The following is a 26046-nucleotide window of genomic DNA, read 5'->3' on the forward strand; positions in this document are numbered from 1 at the left end:
CTTGGAACCAGGCTGTAGAAGAGCAGAACTTTCAGCAGGTCACCAAATCAATGTCCCCTTGCAAGTCTGGTTGAGTCAGTATAGTACAACACCGAGGAACACCCTCTCTTCCCTCCCTCCCACCAGCCATCCCCTGTGCCCAGCCCCCAAACATACGTGGAATAGGGTTTTCCAGTTCTTCCGCTTTCATACACCACAGTATTTAATAAATTTTTTTGTTTTACATTTTTTACACCAATGTAACAAAAGGCAGGAAGGGGAGGAACAGACAAACAGAATGATTGGTGTTTATGCATATAAATGGGGGAGGGTTGAAGAGAAAAAAAAATAAAAATACATGACTTCTACGGAAACAGTCTAAGGTCCTGATAGTAAAATGGGGTGCAAAGTAGGCCTCAGAGACTGAAAAAGTTTGTACAGCTTTATTTATAGGGAGAAGATGGCATCGCATGGATAGTACTGAATGCAAACTGTGACATGATGTAACAGAAAAAGAGGGGCAGGGGAGAAAATGAATTTTCTAAGAAAGGAATCTAATGAGTGCATGGCATGTCTTGTTAGCATGAAGAGTATTTTAACTTTGCTGCTTTCTCTTCAAAGCCTCCACCAGGTCATTTTTAAGAGCTTCTTGTTTTGATTTGTCTGCAAAAGTCTGCACAGACCTGTTGGGAGGAAGGAAAAACACAAATTAGAAGTGGTGCATTTAAAGCAGGAATTTAACAGGTCTTTTGGGACTGAAGCAATAGCACAAGCACGTCAACTCAGGCTCAGAGGAAACAAACTCTGCTTGCCTGGAGCAAGCATGGAAGATGGAAATAAAAAACGGAGCATTTTAGCAAGTAACCACAGCTAAAATTCACTCTAGCGGGGACAGCATCAGAAGATAAAAAACTTCCCCTGAAGTTCCACTGTGCCTCCTGCTTCTGGAGGAAGATTTCCAATATTTACGCTAGCGTTTTGAAGTGTCCAGATGTAACTTGGACAAACTCAAAACGTCCATGAAACTAAGACCGGATAGTATCTTATAGCAACTGTGAAATGGTCCAGATGGTGGGCTCTCCGTGTAGTAGAAGTAAGAGTTCAGATAAACACGTCAACCTTTCCCTTCCAAGGCATTCACCACAGACAGAAAAGAACCTGCTGTAACCAGGCATTAAACAAGCAAGGCTTAAAGTAGAGCTCAAATAAGTTGTTTGAACTCTTGACTTGAGAGCAGCTCCACGGACTCTACCGCCACATGAAAAATGTTCCATTCCGGTCTATCTGCTGCACAATGCACAGCTTTAAATGCAACTAGCTAACTAGGCACCTTCTGCTTAAAGTTTCAGCTGATAAAAAGTTCACATTAAAAGCTGCAATTTCTAAAGAAGTGAATCCTCGGGTCTTCCTAGTGAGCCATCTGCCATGTTGGGAGCAAAACCCTTTTCCATTGTGAGATGGAGAACTGTTAACCACAGGCTTCATCAAGGATTTCCAAACAGAATTTAGAGAAATAACATTTCAAATCTGGGGCTCCTGGGGTGGTTCTCACTGATACGTATGGTGAGGCCAGAAAACGGTTTTCAAATATTGCTCAGGGGCTCGAGAGGAGGTATTTTAACTCCCAAGAAAGTCAAGAGCAACTGTCCTCTTACTTTACAGAGGAATGCAGAAGATCTCCAGAGCAGCTGCTATCAAGCTGGGGGTTACAAACCGCATAGAGGCAGCAAGCCAGAAATCAGGGAGTCAGTTTGAGAAAAAGTTGAGAGCCACTGCATTAGAATCATTTCATTTTTTGATAACTCTTTCTTTTTAAGCTGAAGCAGATTTATAACAGAGGTAGTTCTGATAGCTGCTATCACCTCATGCGGCTCATGGGAAAAAAAATGGTAATACAACTTTGCTTTATACACAGGTGCATTACTCGTCATTCTTTTATTATTTGGGGCACAGAATAGGCAAAGAGTCTGTTCTTCAGGTATCTGCTTATTCCTCACCTCAAGTGATCAGATACACCTGTCACTATCAAAACCACTGAAGTAGAACAGAGGTGATAAGAGTACTGCAGGCAAAAATGAAACCTTGGTTTTCTTTTAGTAGATGCTGGAAACTAGCCAGGCAGTGTCTTGGATACATTTAGGATGGCCATGGCAAAGTACCTTGCTGTAACACAGCTTAAAGATCATAAGAGATCCAGCTATGCAGTAACGTTAATCTGATAATGCATCTCTACAAAGCCCAGTGTCTTTGTCCCATTGACAGCTCAGGAAGCCACTGGCATCCAGTTTAGCTGGACTTGGCTTTGTACGCTCTGCATTTCACACCCTCTCCTGTAGGCATGGCTATCTAGTTGTGCCTGGGTGTTCTCTCCTGTAAGCAAATCCATCGTCTGTGTCAGTTATTTTCCTAATGGTATTAGAAAATATTTCCATTCTCTTGTCTCTGGAGAGTTCTGCCGCTTGTATAAAAAAAATACATACATTTTACATTTGAATTTGTCACAGGTTAAAAGTAATGGTTCTTGGCCATTATCAACAAACAGTGCATTTTCCCCTTCGTCAGCTAAATGGGTTTAAGACAACATCTGTAACTCGTTAGGAATTGGAGTGGAAGGTTAAACTGGCCCGGGTTAGTCACTGCCATGCATCCCAAGCAAATCAAAACTCTACAGTACAAGAGCAAAGCCCTGTGCAAGCTGTGCAGAGCACAGGCAAGTGGAGGCTAGAAATGTTTCAGTAGAGAATGCGTAGAGCTGAATTTTTAAGCTCCAAGAAAATCCAAGACAAGGCAAAACAGAAAATTTGTGAGGTGCAGGGATCTGAGAAGATTGGGACGTCTCTGGAAGTATCAGAGAGGTGCTTCGCCACAACTGAAACGACAGTTGTTAACTTCCAAATCTTTCCTCCTTGCTTCTCAGGGAAAAAAGGGAGTACTTGAAGATTATAGGGAATGAATTCATTATGGAACCTGTACAGCTGATGTTAGAGTCCAAGAGTTTCCAGGGACAAACAGAGTACAAGCTAACACTGCTTTGAGTACGTGACTATCTGCTGTATTTCTTGCCCCCACATCTCAGTGCATGAATCTCCAAATAAGGAGGTGGGAAGGGGAAGGGGAGCATATGTGTGCGTGTGCAGAAAAAAAAAAAAAAGTCAAGGCACTAGCTGGTTTTACAAGCCAAGAACCCTAGGGTGAGACACAGATTAAAAACTGGTCATCAGTCTGCAACAGTTACGGGTTAGTTCTGGCTTCAGTAGTCATGCAGTGGTAAGACAGCCTGTTCTTGGCTGGGTGAGTCTGGATTTAGTGCCAATTGTCACACCTCACAGGCAGGGGTACCTGGATTGGTTTAGTTATCAGGCTGGATGTAGATCTGGCGCTGGGTCAACACTTGAGAAAGTTCCCTCTGCAACTGCTTATACTTTTGGTTGTCGGGGATAGCATCAATAGATCTACAGAGAGTAGTTCAGAAACGAGTGAAGTAAAAGTAGGGAAAAGAACAGTCAGAGGAACTCAGTAACACAGATAGGTGGCATTCTGGAAACCACTAGCAGCGGGCTCAGGTAGAACAAGCGTAAATACACACGAGTCAGAGAAACAGGGGAAAAAAGGTGGAGGAGGAAAAGCTGAACCTAGATGCACCGGGTGGTAAAAGGTTCTAAATGGATAATCGCATTGATGCACAAAATAACAGCTCTTTTCAACTGAGCCACAAAGGGACGGAAGGACTTGATTCAACTACAGTGCCTTTCCACAAGGTTCACAAGGAAAAAAAATAAATCCAATATTAGCCTTAAAAAAAAAAAATATATATATATATATATTTTTTTTTAAAGGCTAAATGAAAGCTGCCTGGCAAATACCCTGCACACCAAAATGATGCATTCGTGCTTTATCCATGCTGCTTCGGGTAGTCTATCTTTTGTTGAAAAGGGCATTGTATGAACAGAGCAAGAAATTCAATTTCCAAACCTAAACTTTCATCATAATTTCATCGATTTCATTCAATTTTCAAACCTAAACTTTCAACATGACAAAAGAACTCGGGTTCAGGTAGCTGTGTTCATTTCAGCCATACGGTCATTAGCAAGGCGGCAGGAACAGGTCCATCAGTACTGTATTTAGACCAGACAACAAGACCAAAAATCTGGGGATCAGCGTGGCGTGCCAAAACCCAAAGGGGATGTAAGCCTCTGGGTCCGTACCCAGACTTGAACTCACAACCCTCCCACCCATAGCTCAGCACACAAACCCCTGAGCCAGACATTTATACCCAGTGCAGAGCAGGGCTGCTAATTTCTTTTACTTCAGCATGGAAAAGAGACTGTCTTCATTCCAGTGGTTTATTCTGAATTAAATTTAGAATGATTCAGCATTCAAATACCTCATAGCTTTGTCTCCTTCCCCAACCCCACAAGAGTTCAAAGAAAAACCAAATTTTGGTGTTACTTAGCAAAAAAACTTCCTGACTGAGCATGATCAGGGGGTCAAACTACAGAAGTGTACAGAAGGGTCACTTTCTTCATCTGCTCTAGTAAACTGCATTTCAGCCAAGGGGTCACGGGGAAGACTAGAGACCCTTTTTGTAAAGCACAAAGCTCTATTCACAGACTCTCCAATTCCTTGTCACGGTCTGACTTTACAAAAAGATATATGAGAATTAGGAACTAGAGCTTAAGGTGTTGCTGCAAATTCCTGCAGTTAAAAAGGTATAGGTTCCCTAAAAACACCGCCCACTAGAGAGTTTTCAAAACCAGCAAAATGACTAGACACATGGAAAACTTCCATAGGGATGGAGAAGCTCTAGAAACACAATGCCAAATCACTGCTGGGCTGTGGGACAATAGTGAAGGGAATAATAATGGGAAGAGCTAGGACCACATGGGCTTTAAAAACTAGCTGTGGAGAGTCCATTACCTCAGTCCGTTAACAATGTCCTTTGTTTTTCCAAAATAAATCTCATTCAGCGTACTTCTGATTTTGTTTTCCATGTCCTAGAAAGAAAGGGAGACGTTAAATGGTTAAATCACTGCAGTTGTTTCTACTTGCACTCCCATGCGTAGCTCTTTTCACTGCTCAGTTAAACTGCAGAGATACAAATACTTCCCATAACAAGGTTTGGCCAATTATTTTCCCATATATAATTCTTTTAATCAGACCTGTGCTCTCCCCATAACACACTCTTAATTAACAGTTACACAATTCCCATTAATGTCTAAATTCAGCTCCCTTTAGTGTCTGATGACCATAAATACCTATCCAGGGCCACAAGAGGGCAGTTTCTGTACAAAGATGTAAAACTTTTTTTTGTATTCCACTGCAAATAGGACACTGTATTCTCGGTCCCCCTCTATAATGCTTATCCACAACACAGAACAAACTCATAGGTTCTGAGTTAGCCATTTAAGACCCACGAGGATCTTAAGAAGTCAATTTGATAATCCAGCTCGCTGTAGAGCACAGCAGCTATACCAACTTGTCTCTAGTTTTGGAAAGATACTGCCAACCAGCATTGATCCCTTCCTCCAGCTCAACCCAGTCAGAAACATCACTGGTCTCCCTTTCTTTGACCAAAAGGCCCAAATTAAATGTGCTTTATGCGTGCTGCTTCAGGTAGCCTGCTTAAAAGGATATTGTAGGAACAGAGAAAGAAATTCTGTATCAGCAACCAAATATTGCTCCAGTTTTAATCCAGTTGAGGATACAGGACCAATAATGGCAATAACACCAAGCACTGTAAGGAGCAACTCTTGCACATTTAATGAGCACTTACTCCAGGCTGACATTTCTGCTAAAAGGGCAGCTCTGTATACTACAGCATAGCTCTTAAATAATTCTGTCAAAAATAATGACTGTAAAAATGACTATGTGGGTGGGAAAATGTTTAGTAGCTCTCAGGAAATGACCATTTCATTTCTAGGAAGGCTGCTATTGTATTGACTGGGAGACTGTTTGCATGAGAGAAAGATGAGGAAAGCACCATTACAAGCCATGCAGGGAAGGGCTTTTCACAGCTAAGAGCTACTACAGAGAAGAGTTCCGGGGAAGTTTAGTCCCGATACAAAATATGATTAGGAGTTTAATACAAAAAACAACAACAACAAGAAGTTTGGACACATAGGGCAACATATGGGCAAAGAGTTCTTGGGAGACCACAACTGCTATGGCTCCAGTGTACATACCTCTACCAAGCGTCCAATATTGGCTATGTGTGGAGAGGAATCGCTCACAGTCTCGTCTTTCTCCATCTAGAAAAAAAAACAAAAACCCACATGCAGTTGTAATGAAGAAATGGAGGTAGCAGGGGACACTGGCGGTTCCCCTCACTAACACTGGGGATGGGAGAACGAAGTAAAATTAGAATTGTGGAGTAAAACGCAGCTTCATCCACACGGTCAGATATATTGAGCATATGGTTTGTTAGCAGGTTGGAAATGCCCAGAGCTAGCGTTTCACAGAGACGAACTGCAGAGCCAGTGTCATGAGAGATCAAAACACCAGCCAACACAAGGAGCTCTCTCATGTGGAGCAAGCCATCTGAAGACTCAAGTCGCTGGATTCAGATGCATGCCTCCTTCAAGGATTTCTCGCTACAATCCCAGTTCACCCAAAGTAACCCTATTGCCCCATAAGATCTGTTTGCACCAGCACCCACCCACCACCACTGCTTAAAAAAAAAAAAAATGGGTTGACAGTATGGGATGGCCATTCATGGTCTATTATGCGACTGCACTAGATCCATAATACAGCTTGCAAGTGTCCTTTGGTGGGGAACACAAAAGCAGTCCAAATCTGAAGCCACTAGAGCTGCTGATGAGGTGCACATGTGCATGGTGCTCAGTCCAACAGCTGGAATGCGTCCTTGTGAAAGCAGCTGTTTCTTTTCATCTTCATCTCAGTGCTATTTGTAACAACTCATGGGGACACAGCCTATAATTTTCAGGATTTCCTAGTGATCTTCACCTTGGAGATTATTTTTCATTGGAAGTGGGAAGAAAAGAGTAGATGCCCTAAGTTGCTGTGTTTTGGGAGGGAAAGACCAGACTTCAGCCAGATTAGTGATAATGAAGCCTGCTACCAGCTTTCAGCCGGTATGAATGAAGGCACATGGAAACAGAAAAATCCCACAAAACACACTGAGAAAACGTAAGAGACCAGAAAATACTTGGTATAGAAGGTTATTCTGCAGGGCACTCTCAGATAACGTAATGTTTAATGTGATGCTCCTGCAGCCAAAGACAAAATCCAGCCCTGATCTTAACATTACTGCTTTAATGAGCAAAATGCCCACATTGCCTTGTTCAGTGCTGAGTAAAGCTTGAACAGGTGACAGAGCAAACTGACTGAGACTCAAACCACCGCTCCCCACCAAGAACAAGTGGGAGGCCATGCAGTGCAATGCCACGCTCCCTTCAACACATTCAGCTATGTCTAACGTAAAGCAAAATTCAGCTGCAGAACACAGCCAGCCCTATGTGATCTGTAACCTTGCGGTGCTAGTGAAAAGACTGGCTCCTCTGCCTAATTTAAGAGCTGAAAATCCTTCGTACTAAATATAGACAAACTGCAAAACAATGAGTATCAGTCCCAAGACAGGCAAGTGATACAGATGTGCTGAAATAGCATAACGGGGGGTGGGGGGAGAAAAAAAAATGTGGTGGGAAGAGTACTCTTCAAAGATTTTCAGTAATCCAACTGAATTCTCTTATCCATCTGTTCATATCCTTCCCTCAGGGTCAAAGTCTGAAAACTGAGAGCAGCTACAGGTTTCTTCTAATAAGCTATGAGACTAACAAGCCTGAGGGAGCATGTCATTTAGCTCGAGCCCCAAAGGCAAAAAAATAACCTTACAGGCAAAAGGAAGGGGAACAAGCACATTTCATTCTTCCCGTAGATCAGAGAGTCAGATTGTTTACATACAATGGAGACACGCTGCTGAGAGAAAGGGTCCGCTTTCAGCGGAGGGTGAATGTAAATCCGAGCTAGACAAACACACATGCATTATGGTGAGGCTGGGGACTATCAGCAAATCGAACAAATCTGGGGCACGGTGGGAGCTGGCACTGGCCGGTTTACTTCCCACAGGCTCCCCACCGAGTCTCCTCTGCACCTGGACGGGCCTCGCTTGCTGGCAAGCGACAGAATCTGAAAATAGAATTATTTTTGTAAACCGTGTATTATTACGTCTCCGTAAAATCTGCTGCCAGAAGGAAAACATTTGTATACGCTGTAGAAGCCCAGATGTTACGAGAGGCTGCTTTAATGGCGTTCTGAGTCAGTACACAGCCATGTTACACAAACAGCAGGCTTCCCCTCCTCCCCCCTTGAAAAAGGTACCTTCAATGAGCTGTTTGAAGGGAAAAAAACAAAAGCCTACAGCTGTTCTAAAAAGGGGTTAATTTGCTTTGAGGGGAAATTCCATTCCGTAAACCGATGTTAACAAGCAGCTCATCTTCCCACTGTCACTCCCCATCTGCTGATGAGCTCGGCCAAAAAAGCTAACACTCCAGAAAGCCAAGTCCAATCTACACGTCCCAGTCACTCCTCTCCCATCTGAGAGATACACTGGCTGGCTTCCCTGCCTCATTTCTCCAGCCATCTGCTACAAGTCTGGCTCCAAAGGAAGTTAACTCTTCTGGGTATACTAAGCTCTGGATAGCCGAATGGAGAGTTGGGATGTCTTGTACACAGAACACACCAGCTGTTCGCTGCTGGAGGAGCGCTGTCTGAGCTTGCTGCAAGTGTTGCTTGCAGAAAAAAGTGGCTATGAAAGAACCAAGCCGGATAAATGCTTCAGTTAATCATGAAACTGCCTGAAAACCCAAAAAAGATAAGGAAAAACATTATCGGCATTACTGATGAGTTGATGACAACGTACATGGCTGCTTTGGAGACAGAGAAATACAAAAAGTCCTCAGTAAAACCCTACCTGACTGGTTTAACTCAAAGGTTTGCAAGCCTCAGCTGATGGACAGAGTCAAATGCTCATGTGGAAAGAGAGGTGTGGAAGTGTCTGGATACCACATAAAAGGAGAAACTTGGCAATTTTCACCAAGTTTAATTTTAAACTTAAGCCAGATACCGCAAAGCAAAATGTGAGGATACTAATTTACACACCGATGCTACTAGTTTTACAGAACGTTACTGTAAAACTCTTCTGATCGAGGCCTGTAAACCTACCAAAAATTCAATTACCTATAGCTTGGTATTCACTTTCTCTTTCCCCCACATCGTATATTCTAAACCTTCAATTTCCTACTGGCACCCCGTTAACCTATATGTGCTCTTCTGTGCTTCTGCACCCTTCTCCTTCTAACAGTACTACATGAATGGACAACAGAAGTCAAACACATTCATCTGAAGCAGAAAGAACACCTTGTGCGATCACGGTTAAGTGACTCTTAACTGTTTCATGCACCAAAAACAACTGATTTAGTAAAGCAAGGCCAAGAGTGAGCACCTCCAGGAATGGGGGCACTTACTAGGAGGGAGTAACAAGGACTGTGATCATCACGGTTTCTAAAAAGATCTGTCTGGTGGAAGCACATTGTTCTACTCCTCACTGAGTCCTCCAACATCTGGAAGTCAGTGGGATAGGTCTTTACTTGAAAGCTCAACTTGATGAAAATATATGACTTGCCTAATTGCAGAGTACAAGCCTGGGAGGATTTTCCTATTACGATAAATGGCAGAAAGCCTCTGTTGGTGTTTTATTGCACAACGATATATCACAGGGCACTTCTTTTCTGAACACAGGGAAAGCTCAGCTTGCAAAAGACCAGCCTTCATCCAGCATTGCAGACATTCCACCTTTACTAGCGAGGATTTCAACTCTAAAAAAAAAAAAGTTAGCACACATCTGTGGTGCTTTAATCTGAAACCCTAGGCTACATTTCCCCTACAGATTTATATCCTCCCCTTCCCACACTTCCCGATGTAAATAAACTATAGCTCTGGAGCCAATTTTTTTTCCCCAGCAAACTGGCACTTCCTTGCGATGTTCAACCTCATTTAGGAAAAAACACACCGGTTCTTTGTGTGTCAGAGTCTCAGAAAGACACCTGTTGAGCCTTGCCTCTGAACTGGGAGCAAAGTCTTATCCAACCAAGTGCCCTTGTCACCATTTGCCTGGAGCCTGAAGGTCCCACCTACTCTGCATAAAATGGAGCAGGGCTGTGCGGCCGCTCATATTTAAATGAAGTGCAGCCTACTGAAGTTGTGTTTTTGACCCCCAAAAAACAAAAGACCACCAAAAGCAACTGGGCGTTTCCAACCATGTCAGACAGATGCAGCACAAAGATCCAGGCTTGGATAAGATTTACCTGTGTATATTAGACAGGTATAAAAGCTGCCCCCTTCAAGGTGGAGGTGGCATGATTTGCTTGCACCTGTTTAATCCCTCAATCTGCCATCCTCAGTCAAGGCAGCCTGTATACAATCCCCTGATTCACTCTGTCCCTCCCCAAGTTCCAACCTCAGCCCTTGTATTTACAGAAGCCTGCCAGTGTTGGATGCAAAGCTAGGAGTTACTTCCTCCATCCTGGCCTGCACTGCTTCCACTCTGCTCTCTCTTGAACAGCGCCCAAGTTTGTCTGTTGAACACAAAGTGCCTGGGACAGCATCCATTGATGAAAATAAAGCATCCCTGCTAACATTTCATGCGCTCTGGGGGAAGGACTATGGTGACAAATCAATCTTTTCTTCTTTCAGTCCAGTGGAAACCTAGTTCTGTAATGTTGCAATAAATCAGGTGACAGCTTTTAGTATGTAAACAGATACATGAATACACAGTTAAGGATTAAAATACTACTACTGCTATGCAAATTAAATAGAAAGTTAGTTTTATACCTAAAAAACCTGCTTCTGCACAGATTTACGAAGTGTCCAATGTAAAAAAGCTCACATCGGGTTAATTCTCTCTGAGCTAAGTTAAAATATAATCAGTGGATCATGCAAACAGAGTTGGTCTTGAAGTGGTTAATTCAACACGTGAAAAATTTAAAAGCTTTTGTTATTTTTCTCCAATTCAAGTGGAGAGAAAAACTCTGTCACACTCAAGCTGAGAATCCCAACCACCAATTTCAGAAAAAAGTCCCTATTAAGACAGTTACTGCATTCATTTCAAGGAATGAAGGCGTTTTTGGTTTGCTCTGTTTTTTGGATGAGTGTAACTCATATTTCAAACAGAAACAGGGAAGATTTTTTTTTCCATTTAGATAGCCCCACAGTTAAGACAACTAGACAATTTACAAGTGCAAATTGCTATTGTGATACTGAGAGATGCAGACCTGCACCATGTATTTAAGTAGTGAAACCTTTAAAGCCGTCAAGGACTCTTGTTTGGGGTTTAATGGATAGAAACAGGTTGGGCTTTCATGCATGCAGAGAGAGTGAATTAACAATGCCATTAAGTTCACACAGTTAAATATTTTACCTCCAAAATAATCTAACCAGATACACACAATCCAGACTGTCCTAGATCCCATGTTTAAGATACTCAAACAAGCAGTGACATGAGCAAAGACACCTCTAAAATAAGAATTTGAGAAGTAAAGTTATTCCTTAGAACAAGTTTTTCTCTAAATAATGTATACACATTATTTAAAAGAGAGCCCAATTTCCAGATCTGCAGTCTGATTCCATAGCAGAAATGCTTTAAGGTATTATTCCAAAGAGATGCTACAGAGTCTTTGCTTCTTTTTGGCCGGCTTCATCTGGAACAGAAATCTGGAGGTTAGGACCTCTATTCTGAGACCTGTGCTCAGCTAAATGGAAGTGATAGTGGAAGATGCAGGGAGCATACAAGGGTTTCAAAGGCAGCCCAATTCCCAAAATATCTAGATACCCAACAGTAACAGCAGTGCTGGGCTGACCACCTCAGCCACGGAGCAGGCAACAGAAATGGGAATTAAAAAGCAAGCATTTCTATTCTGAGTTGCACATGCCCTGCACAGCACAGTACTTAAGGTGGAGGCCTGTCTAGAATTTGTAGCAGCCAGAGCTGGTAAATCAGGAGGCATTTCATGAGAGGTTCTTCTGCTCCTGTTTCTAGCCATGCTAATTATTTCAGTTATCACTGAAGGGTACCCTAATTTGCAGAAGAGAAAAGCCAAACTTGTTTCAAAACAACGACTCTCCATACAACTCCCTTCTGAGGCTCTGAAAACTCCTCTCCATGGAACAAACTGGGATATTGTGAAGCTTGTGAACAATTCAAAAGGCCCCAGTGAAACACGGACACACCTGCCATTCCTCTTTCCAGATGGACGGTAGTCATCGACACTGCAATATCTTAAATGGAAGGATGTTCAAAACAGCTGAGGTCTGTCCACAGAAAAACGGTTTTCAGAACTGTGAGCAATGACACTAAAATGCATTCACCTATCTTAAAGACGCCAAATGGTAAAACCCAATTCAAGGAGGACTAAAATACTTTTTTAATGGTGACTTATGGTAGACTGTGCAACAAACCTATCAAAAGAAAATGCTGTTCTACATCAGAGCTGGAATGAACCCCCAAGGGTCACCTCTTTAAATTGCCTTTTGTCTACATTAAAACATTCTTAAATTCATCCAAGCTTTCCCTTTCTAACCCTTTTAAAATCTTCATCATCACTCGTCTCTGGATCCCCTCCAGTTTCTTTATATCCTTCTTACAATGCTGTGCCCAGAACACAGCACAGTACTCCAGCTCACAAGGCAAATTTTTGGCATATGGTGTGAAGGATGAAGACTTTTAGTCAAGACTATCCCAGCCGCCTTGAGGTAAAATAAAGGCCAAGTCTCTGGAACAAAAAAAAGAAAAAAGATCTACAAAAGAAACGGATCAAAAAGCAAACGTATGCATTTTTCTGTAGATCAACCCTGCACACGTGGCATATCAGTTCTTCAAGCAAGCCTGAAGACCGATTAACCATTTGCACTGGATTCTGACAAAACCACTAGGAAGACTACTAGAGTACTTGCAAAGCTGAAAGTCTCAAGCCCAAAGCTAAATTCTCTACTTCAAGTTTCCATTGTTTGCGCAGAGGTAGTGCATCATTACCCCAGGGCTTTTTTTTTTTTTTTTTTATGGTTACTTACATTGGAAGCAGGCCCCTGCTTTAATGCATTGCACATGAATTAAATGATCTGCTGTTAAAACGATGACAGAAGCATGAATTTCCTCATTAAAGCCCAGAGAGTGAAAGTCAAACTAAACAAGGCCTCACAGTGCTGGCCAAGGTGTACAGAGGACAACCATTCTCAGCAAGCTATTGTTTTCCTTGGCATGGCTGCCATGCACTGCAAGGCCATGACTAGAGTCAAAACCTTGGCCTCCATTTCACAGCTATGATTTAAAGTACTAGGACAACTCGAGATTAAATATTTGTCTGGGTCACCATAACTCAGGCCCAGTTGCTGTAAAACACTTAAAAATGGCATGCAAGACCCAACAACCATTTTCAAAAGCATATTTTTGCTTTCTGACCAGTTTGTGTAGATCCACTCAAGCAGAAGGAAAAAAAATCCAGGTCTATGGCAAATTCTCATTGCTGTACTGGCACTGTGGGGTTTCCATTCTGCTCTGTGGACACATGCCCCTTTATTCCCCTGCCTGGCACAAACACTCACAGAAATATGAACTGTATCATTCATTTTAGACTCTGCATTGTTCATTTTATTACAGACAATGTCCACCCTGGAGGTGCTCATAGTGAAGCTACACTGGTTGCTGTCAGTATCTCAATCCTCATCTATTCTTACTAATGCTTGTAAGAATAGTCTTAGGCACCAACACTGTATGGCGGTATCCTACCTAGCAACAGATTAAATTGCTCTCTCTCTGCAAAGGTTAAACAAGCTGCTGTGAAGAACCAGCCTTAAGAGAAGTCTAATGCAGTAGCAACAAAAAATTACATGTCTATTTGGAGTGTGAAGAGAGGAACAAGTGAAAAATTACATGTTGTCAGAAAGCAGTCAAGACAAGAGTCCAGTCATGAACACAAGACACAGGACCGCTCTCATATGGCTGTGCGGCTTGGGATGGAGAAGCATGGAAGACATCTTTTTGACAGAACAAGGAGCAAAGGTCTCAAATTGCAGCAAGGGAAGTTTAGGTTAGATATTAGGAAATGCTCTCTCACTAGGAGGGTAGTAAAGCACTGGAACAGGTTCCCCAGAGAGGTAGCAGAGTCTCCGTCCTTGGAGGTTTTCAAGACCTGGCTAGACAGAGCCTTGGCTGGGATGAACTAGTTGGGGATGGTCCTGCTTTGAGCAGAAGGCTGGACTAGATGTGACCTCCTGAGGTCTCTTCCAACCCTATTTTTTCCTATGCCACAACCTGATTTTGTAGGGCAGACAGCAGTAAAGTGAGCAAGTCTGCAAATGGCACTGCAAATAGATTAGATTGAATGTACACACACTTGTCTGGACATCATAGAGGAGAGGGTCATAGGAGTTCAGGTACTGCCACCCAGATGAAGCATTATGAGACTTGCATGAAAATCTAAATTCCTACTGAATGAAGCTTTTTCTTTCGGGCGCTTTATTGAGAGAACGTCTGCCATCAGCCAAAGTGCTCAATAACTACCTGGCAATCATTACAGCATTCCTTTTTCTACTGGACTGCAAATACACCTGCAAAAATGTAAGTGTTTATACAACATGGTACACATCAGAGATTCTAACCCAGACCAAGCCTTTTAGGTGCTACCACAAGAGCACAAATAGAAAGGCTTCTTGTGTGTAAGACAGGCCAGTGCTAGCATACTGTAGTACCTGTCTAGTAAGGCTCCCTCCAAGGTTCATGGTACCGGAACCAGTTTTGTTAGTCTGCAGCCACAGCATCACTGTAGAGGTCAACTTGTAATGAGCAGTACGACCACTGGACTTCTCCTGAGGTGGGGGGCAGAGAAGGTGCAGAGAGAAGTTAAAACTGAAAAAAAACTATTGATACCCAGCCAGGGAGGGCCTGCCAGCAAAAGCAAGATGAAAAAGTATAACCGAGGTGGCACAAAAGCAAACATTTTAAAGAGGTTACACACACCATTTTTCTAAAAAACTAATCTGGTTAGAGCAGTTTAATCCCCTCCTCCCCCTGTGTGTTCCATTTTTACTAGTGAATTAGTGATATTTATCTGCAAACTTGTAAAAAAACCCACCACACACACATGCGGTCAGATGCACATAAGTGAACATATTCTCAAGCCTTCTGGAATCCTTCTGATTAGAGCCCCGACTTATCTGTCTCCAGATTGCTTCAGGGGATTTTTCAAAAATTAACAAGAGAAAGAGGTTTACAGGCCCAATACAATATTGCATTGTTCAGCTGAGCACCTGTGCTTGTTAACCGTCTGGAATTAACTGGGTTTTGTTTTCATTTAAGAGTATCAGCTGCCCTAGAGGCATTACCTGAACTTCCACCACATGGATGGAATCCCAGCATCCCTTAATCTTCTTTGATCCGTCTCCAGCTTTCTTAATGAGGATCACACCAGCAAAGCCATGATCCAGATCCCAGAGGTAGACAGAGGAGACTCCACCTTCAAAATACCTGCAGGAAGAATGTTAAAAATTGAGGAAGATTGAAGCCAGAGAGACTCAGGATGGACACACACACGCACACACACACACACAGAGCAAATTTCAAAGAGACTGCTTGAGGGCATCCAAGATACCCAGGGCCTTAGCAATTCAGATAATTTTACAATACACATTTGTTCTAATAAAATGTGATCATACGTTTCTCTCAAGGAGAATGAAAACTTTACATTAGTTGGTAATAAACAGCTAGTTACAGATTTCTACACTACCTGAGCAAAACAATTCTTCTGATTCCAATTAACTAGAACAGCTGTTCAGAGAGCAAATACAAAACTAAGCTGAAAGTAAAGCTGAACTTTATAGCTTAGTTTTTCCTTGCCTCCGTACTGGGAGTCTGGATGTTCTTTATAGCAAGGAGTTTGCTAATTAAGACAAAAGGGAGCAAGAAAGTGCCTTTATGCTGCAGTGTGAAGAAAGCTGACTGTTTGATTTATTCCAATCAGAGTTTAATTGAAACCAATGGTTTTTGGAAATAAAGGACTACTGACTAGATTTAAATGGGTCAGTCTACTGGGAATGTGCTTGCAAGTTCGTATACAACAAGGAGCAAATTAAAAATGCTGACACTCTTCTCTTTGATGGTCAAAAGAAAATTTTTGCAAAACTGTCAAAACTAGTATTTCTATAGAACTCCCCCGCCCCCGCTTTCTTTATATCTTCTGTATTGGGTCAGTCATGCACACGGTAGATGAATCATTGACTCTCACCTGTAAGCTTGGAGGATGGGAAGTGTAAGATGAACTTTAACTTTTAGTTGACTGAAGCTACCAGCAATAAGCATTGCAACAAGATAACTCAGATTTCCCCTCTACCCCACCCTCCAGCCAAGTGAGGAGCTGTAATGAACCTCCCTCTTGAAGCAGATGACCTAAAAAGTAAGACTATTCTCCCCCAACCTAACAAAAAACACAAAGCCTCACTTCTCTGGGATAAACACAGAATTTATCACAGTTCCTCTAAATTTTGTATAAACATGTCTGTCTCTGAGTTTCAATAATTTAGCCCACGTTGTAGGTCTTATCTTACCAATTCAGATGACAAAATATAAATTCAAATCAGGGGTTTTGGGGTTTGTTTGTTTTTTGTTACATTGCTTGACAAACATCTCCGTTCGCCATCTCTTAGTCATGAGTAGTGGTGCACGCAATCGTTCCAAACTCCTGATTGTTTGTAATCAAAAACAGTTTAAAAAGTAGCCTTAAAATCTGTTGCAGGTGCAGTGGCCAAAAATGCTAGAAGACAAGGATTTACGTAGCTGTTGAATTCTATTTGAGACAGAGAACTCTTATGCTCACACCATTCACTTGTGAATGCACATAATAGCTGAAAAATCTGTGTCTGGAAGAAACCAAAAGCATAAAAGTGCAGGCAAGCTAGGACAGAGGTCAGCACCCTGCAGACGTGGGGCTTCATCCGTAGGACTGCTCACTGCGCTGTGGGTCCTAGGGCACGTTCACTCACCTCTGGATCCGTTCCAGCCCACAGCTGCAAAAGGTGAGTGAAGAGGCTGTTTGGGCTGCAGCTCTCAGTAGATAGAGAAAGAAAGCCTCTTGCAGCTTACAGTTTTTCACCCTCAATATAACACCTTTTGAGCACAGCACTCATTAACAAATGGTTTCGTACTGCTTTTCCTCAGCAGAAAAGGAAAACACCGATCTATGAGTAATGTGCGAGAATGGGTATTTGTCAACTGCACTCAAGGTGCTATGCAAGGCAGGTTTTGGATACAGGATTAAAACGTAGGGAGAATTCTAAAAGGGAAAGCACTCTTAGAAAAGGGAGGATCTAATGGGACCTCAAGTGCCACACACGAGTATGGAAAGAGAATTTATTGGAAAGAAATGCCTTGAGATCCAAGCACCATGCAGCCCACAGCTGCTTTTGTTCTGAACAAGCAGCAATGAACCCTGCCCAAATCTACACTTATGCACCACTATGCCGAAGAATGCTGGAACCAGGGAGCTTGGTCGTAACTGCACAACAGCAGCGTTTCTTTTCTAACAGGCGCCCATCACTATTCACCAGCGAGCACAGACTTGGCATTTAGTAGCAAACAGGCATAGCTCTGTCCACGGCATTTCATTATCTGGTGATATTACCCTGATATTGCCCCTGCTAGAAATGAAAAGCCTTGGCAGGCATAAGCCAACACAGCGCTGGGTTACAGAAACCTTCTACCGTGTTCAAGAGCAGGCTCACTTTTGCACTGATCAGAAGGCACAAGTTCCAACCTGACTGACACTTCTTTGTAGAAGAGGGCATCAGGGCTCAAAAGGTTAGGGAATAAGCACAACCCTCTACCTTCATAACAAGTGTGGTACAAAAATCCCCCAAAATGGAGCAGGCAGTCCATGAGATTACTGTGGGGCATACAGACAGTTTCCCCATTACACATTTTATGAGCATGAAACGTTAATTAAGAGAGGAGCTGCAACAAGGTTCTTGGAAATGTATTATTACCTACTGTACTTTGATCCCAACGACATGAAACAGGAAAAATATATCTATATACTTTTATGCGGTTCACATTTATGAGATTTTACATAAAGGCTTTTGTGGGTATTTTAAGAATGTGCTAAAATGTTGTCTGAAACCACATAAAACCATCTGAAGAACCTCCTGCCAGAACTAACAGAACACACATGGAAACACTTTAACTAGCCTTTGTATATTTAATGAATCAAATATAGTATTAATATTGTTTTAAATACTAACATGCTATTTCAATAAAGTTCCATGGTCAGAGCCAGCTTAGCCGGGTTGAGACCTAATAACAATGCACACAATTGAATGCAGTCGCCTTTGAGACGTGCTGAATTTCTTGCATCTTCCCCAAAGCATCTACTACTGGCTTTTGTTGGCTAGTTTCCTGATTAGCTGGACATCGGGTCCAATTCAGTCTGAACATTCCTACATCCTTATGCAAATTTGGTGCCTCCCTCAAACTTCCCAAAGGAGAAACATCTTTAAAAAACCCCAAAACACAAACAAACCATTAACAGCAGGGAACTCGGCTTTGCTCTGTTGAAGGGGTGGAATCTCACCGGACTGCAGCTGGCTTTAGAGCAGTGCAAATTAGCAATACAACAATAAAAACAAAATTTAAAAAAATAGCCCATTGGTGGCATTGGCCAACCACTTCCCCGTACTGGAGATCAAAAGGCCTCAGCCAGTGACGCACATCCCAGCATTGTGGAGGATTCGGAGGGCAACCAATGTTCAGTAATGACTTTTGGAACAGCTGCTCCAAGACTTGGGTTTCTGGAAACATTTACTACACATAAGAGTTTGATCCCTGGAGTTACTTAGGAAGCAATGGGTCCAATAGCATCAATAATTCCCTCCCCAGAAAATTCAGAGTAACATGTCATTTTTCACGGGAAGTCGCTTCCAGTTTGAATGTCACAGGCAGATGCACAGGATTTACACCCATGACTTCAACCACAGACCGCCTGGAAAACGCCTTTTAACACGCACACAAAAAGGCAGTCACATACCAAACTGACCTATTTTATATGTGTGAATATAAAAGAAAATATTTAAGCTAAGAGCGATCCAAAGCTTTATGAAGTGTTTGAAGTTTAGGTGGGTGGAGACACAGGATGAAAAACTTGTTTAAAGAACTCAAGATGTAACCATGAAACAGAACTCGGGCTTTGCCAGGATGAAGTTATAAATTCAAGAGGGACTTGAGAGGGGTGGAAACCCACCCTCCCTTCCCATTTCCCAGCAACATCTCAGAAAAAGACGACAGGTCAACCAGTTTACCTTACCATGATTAGTAATGACACACTTAGGTTTCCAATGGCACCATTTCCCACAACAATACTTGCACCGAATGCCAGACTAATACACCAGGAAAATAAGTTTACACCACACAGCAATAAAAACAGAACGATGGCTCTCCAATTCACTAAACCCAAGTCACTTCTCCATAAAAACGCTCATGCGTTTTCCAGGAGGTACTCCAGTGCCAAAGACAGCGGGTGGGTTTTTTGTATCTGGCTTACAATTCTTGCAACCCTAAACCACAAAAATGCAATGCTAAGTACCAATACCTGGAATTACAGACTGGTTTATGAAAGCCTTTAAAAATGTTAAATGGTGTTTCAGCTTGGTTGTGGTAAAGTGGCACTGCCCAATTTTATTCTTCTAGAGAATTACACGGATACTTCTTTTGACTGCGGTGTGCAACGAGCAGTTATTCGGTGCAGAGACATCTTGAAGTTTAATCGATGCAGACAGTATTCCTTTGCAGATTCATTACAGCTATACCTGTTAAAATCACCAGAGGGACCTCTGTTTTTCTGGTAGCTCTAGTAAGTGCCTTCAATTTCACTGGTTTTGAAGGCAGAGATTTCACTGGTCGTTAGGACAGCTGACCACATACCAGCAACAAGTTAAACAGAAATTTTCACCTCTCAGACAAAAGTGAAAATGAAGAACAAAGAAAGCAAGACGTTTCAGCAAGGGAAGAGATGCTGCCAGGCCATTTATTCAGATTGACTTCATCCTACTTTTTTAAGCCTGGAAAAAGCCATCATGGCAAAACACAAGAACTTGAGGCCATCCTACCACTGACATTTTCTCCATCCCACACCTCCAGCACGAGAAAATTAAGAACACTTCATCAACAAAAGCAGACATCAAAATGTACAAAACAGTCCAATGCAAGGAACTACAACAAAATTATTTTAATATATATATTTTTATTAAAAACCTAATAACCAGTGAAATCTCTACCTTTAAAAATAAATCTATATCCTATGACCCCAGCTGACTTCCTGCCCTTTGGGCAAGGGGCTGGACTCAATCTTCTGAGGTCCCTTCCAGCCCTGATATCTATGAAATCTATATAAAATATAGATCTCTCTCTCGCTCTCTCTAAGACAGATCTATACATCTACATACACACACTATAATATGCCCAACCAATATATAGTTGGGAGGAGGGTGTGTGCATGTGTAAGAAAAAAAAAGTAAAATAAAAGCCCAATTATCTTTTTTCTTTTACTAGTTTGAGTGGAAACAAATTAAAATTCCTTTCTCCCCTGCCTCACATCTTTCACACCCCATCACCATACCCACAAAAAAGTTACTTGAGGATGTTATTCAACAACTTAAAACAAAAACAAAAAACAAAAAAAAAAACAAAGTAGGATATCTGCACACTCAGCCCAGCTGTTTTTCACCACAACTCAATAAACACATCCGCAAATATGCCTGTGGACTCTGTACAGGTATTTTACAGAAATTCTTTCCAGCGTACACAGGTGCAACAATCCCTTGAGCAAACATACCAATCAAATTAGGTATGTGCAACTTCAGTACCAGTTACACTTAAAAGTGCACATCTGGACTGCGGCTGGATGACTGGAATTGCAAGGAGAGCTGTAAAAGAGCAGTAATTCTGCAAACTAGGAGAAAAGGATCCAAACAATGGCAGCCAGACTGCCAAATCTCCCAGAACAGTTGGATTTTGTGCCTTTGGTACCTCACAATAGGCAAACAACACCACCACACAGATTTCCCAACTGTCTCCTTGTTCAAAGTATTCTGAACTTTAGTGGCCAAAGCCTCTTTGAGAAGCCACCTGGGGACAGAGTACCATTAGCAAAAACTGCCGTCTTGCAATACCTGGGGCCGTCTTGTAATGTCCACCTCCAGTTGCAGAACTCGTTCATTAAACAGCAAGAGGCAGCAACTGCTTGTAAGCCTTTCACCTCCATGTAACATTTTGCTCTATAAAAGGCAGTCTTTTTTAACTTAATCTGTCAGGTTTTAGATTCTGCAAACTACAGCTGCAACTTGGCTAGTCTAAAAAGGAGTGAGAGCATACGTTTGAAGTTACCAAAAGATTTTGGGGCCACATTTCTTTCAGGACTCTAAAATTGAGTGGAGGATCTTCTCCTTTCATCTAGGGGGAATGAACAGAAGCATAATGCAAAATTAGGGAGCTTCGTTAAGCTGTGTTGTAAGAGTACAGAAAGACTCTGTACCTTTTCTAGATCCTACCTCTCCTAAGAGTGCTTTACCTTTCATAATTCTCCCTACGTATTAAATTCGACATCCAAAGTCTGTCATCCTCTGCTAGAAATCAGGCCTGCAACCAGGCCTTCCAAATCAAACCAGACTGGATAATTCAGGAGTACCACTGCCTGCTCCATCTGTTGTGAAAGTGGGAGTGGAGGACAACTTGTGTTGCCGCCGTGTGGAAAGATACAATAAGCCTAGAGTGAGGTCTCAGCAAATCCACCAGCCATTCAGCTGTACCAAATGCCACCTTCTCCATACTTGCACTTGTCATCTATGAATATTTTCTTCCCGCTGGAACAATAAACTGAATATTGAAACGTATTTGGCAGAAGGAGAGCCTAGAACAACATGAGTCTGTGCACTGGTTATTCAGTTTTTATTGAAGTCTGTGCTAAGTGCATATTTCATTTATGATATACAAATTCGTACATCATGTTTATTCTTAACCAGTCAGGCTACAAGATTGAAGACTTTCTCTGGAGTTATCCTATTTATTCATTTAAAACAATATACTTTTAAGCATATTGTGGGGGAGGCAGAGGCACAGAGTGCAGCTTTTCTATTATCACTGCAAGAAACTGGTTTGCAGAGGAAACTCTGGATCAAGAACAGGCTAAAACATGCATGCAAAGGGTAACTATGAACAGCAACACAGTGATGCATGGCAGTCCTATGGCACATGCAGAGTCAATTGTGTTAGGTCAGTTTGCCAGTGTTGTAACAAGGAAGGTGGCATACACAGACAACAAACACAGAAGATCTTTAATCCCAGTTTAAAAAAGTTAAGGAAGTTGAGAGAATTCAGGGAAAAGAACCGAAACCAACCATGACGCAGGATGCATTGATTTCAAAAGAAAAAATTCAGAACTTAATACTTATGTCCTGCTTAGGAAGTGGCTGAGCAGCAGAGGGGGGGGAACATAAGAGCATTTACAGATAGTGAAATATCAACAACAGAGCATTTCTGCATGGGGAAAAAAAACCCAGCAAACAGCAAAAACTAGAGAAAGGCAAACAGAAAATTTGTGCAACTATTACAAAAGGTTTTGATTAGCGAAGTGGAATGGTTTCCCTGGGAAGTGGCAGAAAACCAGTTATTGCTAAGGTCCATTAACTGACACTAGGAATGCGGACTGTGAGGACAAATGTTGCACAACCAGCAATGACCTCTTAACCGAACCTCTCCCAATATTCAGATTTTGTAACACTACAGATAGTACAACATGGGAATCCAAGGGAGAGAAGAACTGCTCTAATGAGAATCAAAGGCCGCAAGTCAGAAGGGAGTCTGCACACTGATGGACCAAAAATGAAGCACTAGAGGGAAAAAAAAGAAAGAGCTGATCCACAGCAGCTAAATCTGCATCTCACTTGACTCCTCTTCTAAACCCATCCCAGCCACTGCCAAGGGGTCTCCTATTAGACTTTGAGCTGACTACAGGCAAATGCAGTAAGAACCCCTACCCAGCCCCATCTCGCTGCGTGCTCTCCTCATCTGAAATTTCCTGGTGTAAACATTGTGTTTTAAATTTTATAAGCATGCAAACATTAGTGACATGCATCTTGGCAATTGAAGCCAGTCTTATGAGGCCTCATCTTGTACTTATCAGTCGGGCCCAGAGGCAAAAAAGTCTCATGGATGACATAATCCTGATGTCACACCCTATTGTGCAAAGTCCCAGCCAGCCGTGGGATGGAAAATCAGGTTTCCTTAGAGCTGGGATGCATAACAAATGCGTCTGGATTCAATCTGCAGAGCCCTTGCTGTGAAAACCACAGTAACTATCATGCCCTAAGAGAAAGCCATCACAAAGGGCTAGTAACCATTAATGAGGAACAGCGAGCTAATGGCAAGAGTTACTTCAAAGCTTTCCCTTGGTTTGCAGTTTGCACAAACTGGGTTTACATCTACACCAAGACAGAACACTTACATCAAGAGCTCACAGCTGCCTAATCACTTTGAGGATTAAAAGTTGCACTGTAGGCTGCAGCCATCTGAGCTTCAGTGACTGGTCTCCAATGCACAGATGAGGGCATGGGGACTAGTAGTTCATCTGTTAAAACTACATACTAATTATGCCTTTGACACCTGGTAACATGCCTTTTAATATGTTTAGCGGAATCCAATCTGTTCCATATACCAACCAACACAGTTGGTTAAACACGCAAAATACTGATACTGCTGGTACTGCTGCAAATGAACCAAGTATTTTCCATGCACAAAAAACCTAAACTATCCATCCCCCCCCATGGTTTGTAGTATAAGGACCAATGCACCAGGTAAAGGAAGTGTGCAAGCCACTGGCATTCAGCAAGCATCACAAGAGAGCCAAGTCTGTACGAGACATCCATGCAGAGCACACTGACACTGCATGCAAACAGCAAGCACAATATCTGCTCTTTGAACAGGGTAGGGGGACAAGGGCAGCAGCCATGGGTAGAACAAAAGGGGAGGCCCAAAGCAGAACAAGATAAAAACGGGAGGGGAAATTCTTTGAAGCTGGCTACAATAAAACGAACAGGCAGCGATGGCCAAGTCAGAGGGATTCAAAGGCGGTGCTGCAAAAAGTCACCAATAATAGTACATGAAGCCCATATAAAAGGAATTAAAATGAAGGCAGAGTTGACGCACCAGACTCCAAAAGGAAAGGCAAGATTGTCAACCTCCATACACCAATGGGATTTCCCTGTTTGTGATCAGTAACCACCTGAATCCATGTAAAAGAAAGCTCTGTGCACATCCTCAAATCATAGACTGAGGGAATATTATTGAATCCTTTTTTTTTTTCCCTTCTTTCATCTTAAGGAAGGAGTTGTGGATCTTTCTACCCATACTACAATATTATCTGAAAGATGGGTGTCATCATCTGTTTTAATACAAGGACTTTCTGAAGCTCTAATTCCGCTGAAGATATAATACAATAAAATAATACACAAGGAGGCATTTCCCTCCCCCAACCACTCTCCTAGTCTTCCAAAAAGACATCACATGCTACCAACAGTGATTTACTCTGCCTCTCAATTTAACTATCTAAGAAATGGGTTCCAGACTTAATTTGTTACCTGTAAAAGTACTTTGAGTGCCTTTGACAGAAAGCACGATGAACTATTAGACAGCAAATACTTGAAGAAACATGGCGACTAAGATGAGAACATTATGTGGTTTTCTTTGCCAGAAAGAAAACATTAGTAAAACTAGGACTTAAGCCAAGAAATTGAGAGGTAAGGAAAAGTGTCCTCCAAGGTGGATGCCAGCTTCCATCTTGCTGATGCAGCCAAACCTGCCAAAATATGCCTTAATGAAAAACATCTTCTAGAAAGAAACAAAACCAGAGGTATCCACCCCTTCTGCAGGGAGGAATTAAAGCATTGATTATCTTTAATCCAAAACAACAGAACATGGAATGTAATATAGATTGATTTATCTGGACTCCCTGGTCCTCATTATGCTTTGATTTCAATCAGCTGCACATACACACATCAACTTAAGGGCAATAAATTGTAACCACGTGTTTGAAGGCATTATCTGCTCAGTGTGGGAAGACAGCGCCAAGGATCTAGCTGAATGGGATATGTTAGACTCCATATGGGAATAATAACTTACTGAACAAAAGCATACCTAGCTTTAGGCAGTGTATGAGTTAAACCTCGCAGCAAAAGATCAAAACCAAAGTTCCCTTTTGGAAGTCACGTGCATGTCTGTTAACGACATGATTTTAGGAACATTTTATTTTTGTTCCTTGCTTTGTATCTTCCCCAGATTGAATACACCGTAGACCAAAATTACTTCCTCTTCGACCCAAACCGAGTTCAGCTCCAGTCTCCAAAAGTAAGACAACATAATCCCAATACTACCAACCTAACAAGAGGTTTTCCCCCTGCCACTCCTCTTCCCCTGCTTCAATTTTCTTAGATTTGCAAAGTAAAAGATGCACAGGCAACTGCTTGAAGCATTTCTGTAAAAGTGGACTTTAAGGGAAACAGAAACACTTATATGAAGACTCTCTTGGATAAGGACAAGCCATAATGTATTACAAATATGTGAAAAACACAAGTGGCAAAAAGCACAATTAAAAGGAAGTAACGCTGAAAAATTATGAAAGGTTAAACTGCTTTAGGAAGATGTCCAGACAGAAAGCACTTTACAACTGGGATATTGCTTGTAGCCACATTGGTCTAAGGACATAGGCAGAAAAGGTTCTTTGGGTAAATCTGATATTTAGTTGGTCTAATAAAAGATACTGGATTTACCCAAAGAAACTTGTTTGCAAACCGGAAGACTTTCACATGAGTGGAAGATTGGCCACTCCTGGAGATATTTAACAACAGACCGAACAGAAAACGAGACATGATTGTAGGGAACAAGTCTCAGGACTCCATAGCCAAATGGCCTCAAGCATCTATGGCTCTAACCAATTCATTACCAAACCAAATTCTCCAAACAGC

The 26046-nt window shown here is 42.0% G+C and overlaps 1 protein-coding gene across 2 annotated transcripts in view; it reads right to left on the reverse strand.

The window, feature by feature from the left end:
- Window positions 1-408: 408 nt before the first annotated feature.
- CAPZB (capping actin protein of muscle Z-line beta subunit) overlaps window positions 409-26046 on the reverse strand; it is a 90789-nt gene continuing 65151 nt past the window's right edge. The window contains exons 5-10 of one of the 2 annotated variants that reach the window (XM_019541496.1): window positions 15373-15514; window positions 14740-14856; window positions 6162-6227; window positions 4897-4973; window positions 3319-3431; window positions 580-662 (exon numbers count right to left, since the gene is read on the reverse strand). In XM_019541496.1, the coding sequence (XP_019397041.1) occupies window positions 3329-3431; window positions 4897-4973; window positions 6162-6227; window positions 14740-14856; window positions 15373-15514 (505 nt within the window). In that variant the 3' untranslated portion in view covers window positions 580-662; window positions 3319-3328. Of the gene's footprint in view, window positions 663-3318; window positions 3432-4896; window positions 4974-6161; window positions 6228-14739; window positions 14857-15372; window positions 15515-26046 lie in introns of both variants that reach the window. The other variant, XM_019541497.1, reaches the window with a different exon arrangement.

The sequence above is a fragment of the Crocodylus porosus genome, unplaced genomic scaffold (genome assembly GCF_001723895.1).
Source record: "Crocodylus porosus isolate Cpor-Errol unplaced genomic scaffold, CroPor_comp1, whole genome shotgun sequence".
Classification (NCBI taxonomy): Eukaryota; Metazoa; Chordata; order Crocodylia; family Crocodylidae; genus Crocodylus; species Crocodylus porosus.